Source organism: Falco naumanni, chromosome 12, assembly GCF_017639655.2.
Source record: "Falco naumanni isolate bFalNau1 chromosome 12, bFalNau1.pat, whole genome shotgun sequence".
Taxonomy (NCBI): domain Eukaryota; kingdom Metazoa; phylum Chordata; class Aves; order Falconiformes; family Falconidae; genus Falco; species Falco naumanni.
In genome coordinates this window covers 3,296,718-3,307,729 of record NC_054065.1, presented here as the reverse complement: position 1 = coordinate 3,307,729, position 11,012 = coordinate 3,296,718, and the positions used below count along the sequence as shown (strand labels likewise).

At 40.3% G+C, this 11,012-nt stretch overlaps 1 protein-coding gene across 1 annotated transcript in view; it reads left to right on the top strand.

Annotated features, from left to right (window-relative positions):
• The first annotated feature begins 4,804 nt into the window (after window positions 1-4,804).
• Window positions 4,805-11,012, top strand: part of FANCL (FA complementation group L) — a 30,365-nt gene continuing 24,157 nt past the window's right edge. The window contains exons 1-4 of the mRNA XM_040611400.1: window positions 4,805-4,956; window positions 8,055-8,113; window positions 9,038-9,098; window positions 10,137-10,193. Of these exons, the coding sequence (XP_040467334.1) occupies window positions 4,864-4,956; window positions 8,055-8,113; window positions 9,038-9,098; window positions 10,137-10,193 (270 nt within the window). The 5' untranslated portion in view covers window positions 4,805-4,863. The remainder of the gene's footprint in view (window positions 4,957-8,054; window positions 8,114-9,037; window positions 9,099-10,136; window positions 10,194-11,012) is intronic.

The window sequence follows — 11,012 nt, the reverse complement described above, 5'->3', positions numbered from 1 at the left end:
CCTTTGTTTTACCCAAGAAATTTTTGCTACAAAATACTTCTAGTGATTTCCATAAAATTTTGACATAAAATAAAGAGATGTCTTTAAGGTCCCTTACAACCAAAACCATTCTGTGATAGCTTTGAGGGTCTTTTGTGCTGCTAATAAGTTTTGCCTGGAGATAATTCAGATATGAGTGATGATTAACAGTATAAATCTTCCCAGGTAGGTTGAAAACCTAAAAAGTTGCAAGTGCACCCATGGTCTGTGTTAGCATGTGAATGGGATCTCCTATATACACAAAATGTGTAGCATCCAAGCCAGTCTTTACAGATGTGGAACTTGAGAAATATCTTTTTGTGAAGTTAAAGGCTTAGCACCTTTAGATGTGTTCGCACGGAATTTTTGTCAATCAGCCAGCCACTGAATCCCAAGTATTTTGAACCTATGATATTTCAGTTGAGTGCTGGCACTGCCTTTTTGTGGCATTCCCTAATAAAATATTTAATAAAATTAAATTAAGCCAGAAATAAAAGTACAGTGTAAGACAATTTTATGGAAATCACTAGAAGTATTTTGTAGCAAAAATTTCTTGGGTAAAACAAAGGAAGGAGTATACATGAAAGTATAGTGAAAGTATACATGAAAGGAGTGCCAGTAACAGGCTGCGGTGTGGGGGGTTGCAGTAGAAGGGGAAGCGTGGTGATTCTCATCTGCGTGCTCTTCCAGCGTCCGGTCTGACATCTCGCTGTTTCCAAAAAGAGTGGTTTGGCTGGGGGGTGTGCCCTCCTGGTGCTTTCTTCTTGTCAGCTCCAGTGCTTGTGTCACAGCTTCAGCAAGACCGGCCAACCTAAAACTAATTCATCAGAAAAGCAATTAGTTTTTGGTCAGTGAACAAACTGGCTCATCCCCTTGTAAGGGGATGGATCGGAACCAGAGCTGGCATAAGTGAGAAGATGGGTCTGCAGAGCCAGAACAGGGAGAAGGGAAAAGCACAATGGTTCTTCACAACAACAGTGAGCGAATGAGTGGGAGCAGTAGTACAATAAAACCTCTTTCAGATGATAACCATAGCGTGCTGGTTTAGTCACGTAACACTCTATCTAGTCCCAAAAGCTGCTGGTGTGTCTGAGCTGTGCTTTCAAACAGTGGCAAACTGAATCTCAAGAGGGAAGCTCCCTAATTAGCTGAGGACAAGGTTAAAGCGTTATCTTTTGTCTGGGACCTTAGTTTAAGTTTGCCAGGTTTTCAGTATGTACATCTCTGGTGTAGCTTTGAGGCATAAGCAAACAAATTTACCTTTAGTAAATAAAGGTACAACTGCATACTATCCAAAGTATTATTTTCCTATATTTAATTATGAATCCCTTCACATGCATTTACCTTTAAGAATTCATTAGGGCTGGAATTCTTAAACTGTGGTCTATGGTGTATTTTGCAGAGGCCGGTGAAGTTGTTCTGTGTTTTTACATATGCTTAAAAGACAGCTAAAATATACTCAATATTTTTCTAGTGTTGTTTTTCCTTACAAACAACTACTGCTTTTATCACCAGATTTTGTGATCACTACGTAGATGAGAAACCACCTCAAAAGAGAGAAATAAAATGCTCTGTATTAAAAATTTTAAAAATAACATAAACTATGAAAGTTTAAAAACACTTGATCAATGGCTTTGCACTCTTAGTAACATTGACCTTCAATGGCTTTAAGTACTATTGTAATTTTTCAATTTGCTATTACAAAACCCAGATTTCATAAACATATTATTATCTTTCCATTATGATTACTTACTCCCTCTAAGGTCTACAATGCTTTTCTATAACATCTAAATGGAAATGGGATTAGGATGAGATTCTGTCACTCAGGGGATTTGTGGAAAAAGGTAGGGATACACACAGAAAAGGTCACTTCTTAGGAGCGAGACAAATAAAATGACACTGAGTTATGAAGGAGGACAGCAATAACAGTATTAGCAATTTTGCATGGTTTTAAATTGATTTTCTTACGTTGGAGATATTGATGTTGGAGAACAATGCACTGTTATTTTCTTGCCTTTCATAATACCTTAAATAAAATAAAAATCAAGCTCTTAAGAAATCTACATTATTTAAATGATTTTTTTTTTTTAGGTTACCGAGTAGTTTTATGTGATTTCTGTCTTCTGTGAAAGTATTTGCTGTCCGACTGTTTGTGGGATAATTTTACTAACAAAATCCAGCCTGGAAATTGTCACTTTCAAGTGTTTAGTTTGCATAATGATTGTTTTGTCACCGAAGTCATGATTATTTTTTTTTTGATTGCTTAACTGGCTAAATATATTTGGATGGACAAATAATTAATAACAAACTCCATTATGATTCTTCTGGTAAACAGTGATTTTAATTAAATTAGTAAAGGTGGCCTGTGGCTGAAAGATCAGATCAGGACTCCTTTAACTTAAGAAGTACACCTATCAAACCTCTTTCTGGCTTTTATTTTGTTATTTTCCTGTTTTAAAGATACTGAAGTTTGTGTACCAAATCAAAATAACATGATGTTTCAAGTAATTGCATTTTTATACAAAGTTTAAAAGTGTGCAGAATATACATTGTAAGATAATGATTAACATTCTGTGGGTCACAGTACTGAAATATTGTAGGGTTCTGATGTTACAGTATCATTATTCAGATCCATTACTCCTTCACTGCAGTTGACTAAAGTAACTTGACATTTCTTTTATTGTCAGAGACCAAGGTAAACATGGCCAAAAGATGACGAAAAAACCCACCTGTTTTCAGTTGTGCATTTAATGTAATTGAGAGAATCTCTGTAACTGGTGAAGTACAGAGATACTTCACAACTCAATAAGGTAATTTCTAGTGTAATTTCTATTGAGAGAAAATAGGTCAAGAAAAGAAATGTTTTGATCAAAATGAAATTAATAGATAATATGAAGGACCCAATTTACTATGAAGCATTAGATTAATTGCTCAAGGTGAGCCATGCCGGAAATTGAAATGCACATGAACAGGTTTAGGGGAGCAAACCATGGGCATACAGGTTAAACACAGTGGTATTTAAAACCTGTTTGTGTATATATTTAGAAAATGTTTCTTGAATTGGTAACTGAGTCTTTCATTGTCCAAATTTCTGTGGAGCAAAAAAGTGACGCTACGCTCCCACAAAGAATTGAAATGCCAGAACATGTCTTTCACAGGTACATTGATAATTGTCTAGAAATTATCAGTGACACTTGCAAAGTGTAAATATGTTATTCAGCACTGAGGATATATTTTCATTCCTGAAGATCTTACTGTGATGAATTTAAATGGCAAATCTTCGGACTCTTTCACATCTCTAGTCACTCTTGGGGCATTGTACGCCTGATGCTTGGACAAACCATTGGCAGAATTTGGACAGAAGACAGAGGAACTTTGGCAGTATACAGAAAGAACACAGAATGCAACAGACTTTAACATCTAGCTCAAATGAGCGAACAAGGCTTCGCGTTCATTCCCTCACATAGTAGCTGTATTTCTAGTAGCCACTAGAACAATATAAAACTGCAAAGGGTTAGACCCCGTTAGACTCCTCATGCTATCCTCATGTACAGGTCTCCCAAGCTAAGGGAGCAAGATCTAGCTACAGGTGTAAACATTTTTGTCGTTTTCTTTGCTTCTCTTTCAATTCTCTCTTGTCCTGCAGGTATTGAGCTGCTGCAAGCAATCAGAGGCTGTGGTTCTCTGACTGCCATAAAAACTTGTAGAAAACACTTGCAGCCACTTCCTAGTTTCCTGGCCTGAAACAGCTGAGGTCCCACTAATACTGCCTTTTCTACATTTTGCTGAGCCTTCTGTACTCACTTCCATGTGAGAAGCACTGGCTTAAAGATACGAACAATTAAACATGTTGGGAGAAATAACCTCCCCTATAACACGAGGTAAGTAACTAGATAATTTGACAAGATTTAGCTACTTTAGTCATTCATACCATGTTCAACAGTGGAGGGCTTATCGCTTATCAGCTGGCCAGTAAATAGGACCTTCTACAAACTTCAATAATATATTGCATGCTAATCAGGTCTAATTGTGGGATTGAACACAAATGTAGCCTCAGGGATTCTCAAGATTCAGTCCCTAGTTCTGCAACACACCTCTTAGATGTCCTTAAGTTGTCTACCCCTTTGTAAAACTGTGTTTTCTCAAATGTGTCTATTTAGGCAAAAACTTCCTCTTCTGTGTTTTGCTGAATGCTCAGCCTTAGTGATATGCAAGGTCTCAAGGCCTCCCAAAACACACATAAAAACCGCTAAAATTTTAAGTCTCTCTCCTCAGGCTTTCCCAAACGTGGTGACTGTCAGGTCCTTGAGACAGCCCACCCAGAAAAACGAGGAAGATGTTTATCCTAACACCTGCCTGAAAGGGAAGAAGAGCTTTTATCACCCTAAACGTGCTATGGAAAGAAACACTATGATTCCTAGGAAAGCAAAGTGTGAATACAGCCAGAAGTAACCTCTTGCCTTGGGTGGCACTGCAGTCTGCTTGGTGCAGCCGGCTGCAACATGAAGAAGCTTGCTCGACGATTCTTCGTAGTCAAGAGCGGTTGTTCCCTCAGGACGCGCTAAAGGGTGAGGAAACGCCGGGGCTGGCCCGCGGTGCCGCTCCCGGGAAGCTGTACTCCTCAGAGTGAGTTCCAGGAGCGGCTCCCGGCCGCGGGACTCTCCTCACCACTTCCCGCCTCAGCGGCCGGCACTTTCCCGCCCTAGCGGCCGGCACTTTCCCGCCCTAGCGGCCGCCCCGCGCGCCCCTCCCTTCACCTCAGGCGCGTGCGCCCGGCGCGGGTGGGGGCGGTGCCTCAGCGGATTCGAACGGCGGTACCGGGAGGGCGGGAAAGAGTGACGCGGCATGGCGGGCTCGGCGGCCTTGCTCCGCCACTGCCCGCTGCTGCTGCCTCAGAACCGGCAGGGGACGGCCTACGAGGGCTTCGTCACCGCGCAGGTATCGGGGTCCCTGCGCCTCTTGGCCGGCGGCCGTTACTCCGCGTCACCGTCACGCACGCCCCCGCACCCCGCCGCGCTTATGTGCGGCCCCGGGTCCGTGTCCGTGAGGGGCAGCGCTTCCCGCCTCGCCGCTTACGGGGCTGGCAGCTTCCCGGCCGCGCGCGAGCCGCCGGCTCTGCGAAGCGGGAGGTGGCGGGGGGCGTAGCGGGTCCCGCAGCTGGCGGTGCCGCCCCCGGCCGTGAGGGTGCTGGGGGGGGGCGCCCGCGGCGCGGGCCCGTGGCTTTGCGTTGCTTGTGCACGCGGAATTGCGCTTCTCTTGGCGGCGCGGGCTTGCTGGTGGCCTGAGGGCTGGATTTGTTCTGCTGGCAAATGTGGGTGGTTTTTTTGTTTTGTTTTGTTGTGAGGTTTTGTTCTTTTTTTTTTTTTTTTTTCCTCTGTGTGTGTGTGTGTGTGTGTGTGTGTGTGTACACTCCTGTCCTAAGGTACAGGTTGAAGCAAATGACTTAATCGTGGGCGTTTTCCTTTCACGTACTGTATTTGTGAGGTTTCAGCTTAAGTAGCTGCACCGTCTCGCAGAGGATGTGGTGAACTGCTGTGCAGGGAGAAGAGCAGCACCTGACAGGCTGCGAGTGGGTGCTCTTAAGCCAGCTTTGCCATCAGAGGCACTGTGCAGTGATGCTGCAGCCATAGTTCGTTAAAACGTCACATATGCATGTGCACACAGACTACAGGAACAGCTCTCAACAGGTGTATTTTCCTTTAGAAATAGCGGTGGGTTTTTCCTCCTATAAAATTAAGTAAAAGTCAAAAGACACAGGCTGTGTCACACTTGCTTTTTCAAAAAGGTAGTTTTGCAGTCAAAATTCAGAAAGTTTTTTGGGTGACTTTCATATTAAACTTTCACAAGATATTTGCATGTGTATATTTATATTTGCATAACTCTTAATAGCTGCAACTTTTGAAATGCTGTGTGTGTTAGAGCACATCCTGGAGGTAATGGGAACGTTAAGATGTGAGTGTGAGCATCTGTTCTCAGATACGACTTTTTGATTAGAGCTAAGGCCATAATGTAGCTAAGTCTGGGGTTATGCGCTTAATTTAAGCGTATGATAAACATCAGCTTTGGAGGCATTTGGAAGCAACTGACATGACAATGGGCTATATTCAGCTCTGGAACAGGTATCTTATTGTCACTTGTGGGCATCACAGACATATACAGGTTGAAAGTAACCTCTGGAGGCCCTCTAGCAGGGTCAGCTGGAGCAGGTTGCTCAGGACCTTGTCCAGTCGGGTTTTGACTATCTCCAAGCACAGAGACACTGTAACCTCTTGGATAGCTTGCTACAGGTTTGACCACCCTCACTGTTACTGAGGTTTTTTCATTGCATTTAGGTGAAATTGCCTGTATTTCAACTTTGCTTCTTGTCCTGTCAGTGTGTGTCACTTTCTTTAGTTCTTTTCCATCAGGTATTTATACACACTGGCAAGATCCCTCATGAGCCTTCTTTTCTCCATGGTAACCAGTCCCAGCTCTCTCAGTCTTTCCTCGTATGAGAGGTACTTCAAGATCTTGATCAGCTTCCTAGCTCCTCACTGGACTAACTCCAGCACTTCCATACCTTTCTTATACTGTGGACCCAGCACTCCAGGTGTGCCTCACCAGTGCTGACCAAACGGGAAGGATCAGCCCCCCTGACCTGTTGGAAATGTTCTGCAGAATCTAGCACATGAGGCAGCTGGCCTCCTTTGCTGCAAGGATGCATTGCTGGCTCAGGGTGAACTTCATGTCCATGAGGACCACTGGATCCTTTTCTGCAGAGCTGCTGTCTAGCCGGTCAGGCACCAGCATGTGCTGGTGCATGGGGTAAAACCTCTCCTGGTGCAAGATTTTGCACTTCTTTAAGTTTGTCAAGTTCCTGTCAGCGCATTTCCTCAGCCTGTTGAGCCACTGAATGGTGGCACAATTGCACAGCCTGTCAACCATTCCTCCGAGTTTTGTATCCTCTGGCAACTTACGGAGTGAGGGTGCATCCTGTCCTGTCGTCCAGATCGCTAATGAAGGTCAGATAGTGTTGGCCCCAGGACTGACCATGGCATGCACCAGTAGTCGGGGGCCTCCTGCTGGACTTCATCCTGCTGATCACAACCCTTTCAGCCCAGCAGTTCTGCAAGTTTCCAGCCCACCTCTCTGTCAGCTTATCTAATTCATCCTTCTTCAGTTTGGCTATGAGGATGTTAAGGGAGACAGTATTAAACACTTTTCTGAAATTGAGATAAAGCATCCACTCCTGTCAGTCACCTAATCACAGGAGGAAATCGGGTTTTGTTCTGAACTTCCTGCTGAAGTAATCTCAGAATTTGTGGACAGAATTTGAGGTATGCCGAGCTGGAACACAGTCAAGAGTAAAAGTTTTGAGATTAGTTAGCTGCCCTTTTTACTTCAGGGAGGAGTTATACCTTCTTGCAAATCTTCTTTATTTCAGTTTCATTTTGATAGTCCCATAAGAAGGTAGAAGGACCACAATTTGGGACAATTACTGAAAATACAAGTAGGTGGCATTTAGGAACTACCCCATATGGATTGCACCAAAAGGAAGAAAAAAGTGCATTTGTTTTATTTGGGACCATTTCTGTTCACAGTTTCTAAAACATTGCTGAAATGTGTTCTGGATCCGTGCCCAAGTTGCTTTTTAGTGTAATAGTTTTGTGAGTCTGTTTTAACTTCTACTTGAATTAAAGACAGACTTCAATGTACTTCAGCGTGACTTGGATTAAATTCTATTTCTTGGTTTTATCTGGATTTGGATAATTTTTTTTTTCTTATAGAAGGTGTTATTTTTGCTTTATGAAATGTGATGCACTGAAGAGTTTTTACTGAATACTGTATGTTAGAGGTCAAGAATCTTTCAACTTCAGCATTATTTCTACCTGCCACTCATGCTGCTTTTTTTTCCTAAATAAAGAAGTTCTGAAAAATATTCCTGAAAGTCGTAGGACAAACTTTCTTTTTCAGTAGCTGATCTTATGGGGAATATTCCCACAAGTGTAGTATTTTTCTTTGCTGACCTTCCTATTAAATAAATGTTTATTTTCAAGGGTAGAGACTTCCATATCAGGATACTGTTACCAATGGATTTTCAACTGAAAAATGCAAGGTAAGATAGGTTTATGAAAGCAATTTGTGAGTCCATGTAACAGAAGTTTGTTTTGATAAAGGCAATGATGGATATGCATATGATTTTTTTTTCTGATACCAGCGTTGGTAATTAATTCTCACTGATTTAAACTTAACCTTGCAAATAAATTGTACAGCATCAGTGTTAATAAATGCTGACAATAAACATTGCCTATATCAAAATATTTTGTTGTTAATTAACTTTGAAACCAGTTTTAGTTAATTGGTTGTATTTATGTATAAATCAATGTACTTGGAAAAAGATGATAATTTAAATCAGATTATTTATATGTCAACATTTGGGAAACAGAAAATTCAGTGCGAAGTTGTAAATTTAAGCAATTACGTACTTGATGGTTAGCATAGCTTTTTTTTAACTTCATTTTCTCTTTCCTGTTAATTCGTATTAATTTGCATTACCCAACTTTTCTTTAAAAGCTCTGTTCCTATTACTGTGAGTGTTTATCATAGTAATATGTGTGGGTGTATTCTGTGTATTCTATACTTCTGCCTAGGCCAGCCTGCTCTGAACTGTGAACAGAGATGGTATTCGATAGCTTTATTACGTTCTGGTTTGGATACTTAAAACTGCATTATAGGTAACTGACATTTTCAGGATATAATTTTTAAATACTGATATATTTTATGAAGTCGTACTGGCTTGCAAGAATTATGTTGTTGTTTTCAGCAAATAATGGGCTTTTGTAGGTAAATGCTTCATTTTTAATGGGCTCTGGGATAGTGACATTTGGAAGTTTTAAATAACTGATGTGAAAATCAAAGAAACTTTGAAGTGTTGTTTACTTTTTTTCTGAAGAAAAACTTATATTGTTGTGTAGCAGACTGATCTTCTAAAAATCATGCACTGTGAATTTAAAATTTATACAAAATATTGTTTGTCTAGGATAGAGTGTAGCTGGCATCTTAAGAAAATACTGCATGGATATCAGCATATTTTAAAGCAGGTATACAACTTCTAAAACCATTTCCATTAAATATATGCTTACAGTAATTCTGAAAAGCTTATACTCATGCATCTATTCTAAAAGTGTTAAAGAACTCACCTTTCATTGTATAGCTAAGATTTACTTTGAAATGCTTGAGGATTTGAAGGTCAATATAAAGACATGGATAGAATTTTGTAAATACTTCTCTTTAGTCAGGCTTTATTTTTTTGAAGATTGAGGTGGAACAGTTTTTAATAAATGATTGCTGACACGTTACTAGAATTTTCTTTTAATCTTTCAATTAGAAACAGATTTTGGTTTTCCTTTTTTAAATTTACTTTTTGCAAGCTGTTCATAATGCAAGGAAGAGAATGCACATTAATTAGTGCTAGAAGTAGCTCATTCTGTGTTGTCAGCAGTCAAAGAATCAAAGTTAAACCTCCTGATCCAGAAGAAACTTTGGAGCAAGCGTACAACATCCCTGCAGTCATGAAGAATGTTTTGTTTCTAAGGTGGAGTCTTTGGCAGGTGTGCTAGCTGAGACACCGTATCTCAGGGACTGTGCACCCCTTTGTAGAGCAAGGGTTGTGACTTCTGAGTAACCAAAGATACAGAGCTGAGGAAATGGAGATGTAAATACTTGCCACATCTGAAGGTAGTCAGGGATCCTTAATCATGTACAGCATCTAAAAGCAGACTGGTCTGGAGAGTTTCTAAAGAAAAAGTAACCAATTAAGAAATGCTTTTGAGTGATTGATCTCATTGGCAAAGACTAAAGCCTTTGTAAATATCTTCATAAATACATAAAGTGGAAAGTCTTCTTAAACTATATAAATATGCAGTGTGACATGATGTGACAAAGGTGATGGTTAATTTTCAGTAAAGTTTCCTGTACTCTTGGAGACTTGTTCTGTAATTGAAATATTTAAACATGTGGTATACGCTTGGGGTTCGTTTATCTTACTTGGTTTGACAATACTAGAAAAAAAGACTGAAATTGTTTACTGCTAAAAGTTATGAGTTGAAGACAACGAACTGATACTGCGTTTCCTCCAGAGGTTGCACAGTTGTCTGGATCTTGTCAGTTTTATGGTGGAGCTGAAAACTATTTTGGTGAGTTACAGAATATATATGTGGAAGATGGAATGTTCATATAGCTTTGGTTTTCACTTTGTTTTTTACAGTTTGCTGTTTGATAGATGGATTTATTTTTTGTTTGAGAAGAGGTGATTTCATCTGTGTGATGTTTGTGTAATTGTCTAAATATCCTTTAGGATTTTAAGTGACTGTACTCTTTGGAAATTGGAGTGTTACAGAAAAATTAAAATCCCAGCAAGCGATTTCAGTATAGAGCCATCCCCTTTATGACTATTTTCTTGGAATTCCTGGTATTGTCCAGATGGCTTGCAGTCATACAAAGAATTATACAGTCAGTGGACTGCTGAAAGTGCTTTCACCTGTGTGACAACTTGATCAGTAAATGCAGAAACCTTTTTTTATAGTTTGGAAATTGCTGTTTGTTCTTTTTTAAAAAACTTTTTCTGATGTGGGATTGAAGAGGAGCAAAGTCTTTAGTTGACGTGAAACTGACAATTTCTTGTCTGTTAGTAAAACAGTTTTTCATGAGCATTCTTGGCGAGGGATACTTGTGTGTAACCTACTTAGAAATCAAACACCGTAGTTATTCTTCAAAACAATTAAAAAAATACCCTCCTGATGTTGCAGTACTGCTCGACACCAGGAATGCCTTTGCTCAGTACTGTTTTAATCCTTGCCAAGCCAGATTACACTAAACCAGTCAAAGGCACTTGGAGTAGGACTGAGTAAGAATGTCTACATGTGGCTATTTTGGAATATGACACAGTAGTTATTCCAGTCTATTTGCCTAGATACACAAGCACTCAGAAAATGAGAATGCAATGAAAGTATAAT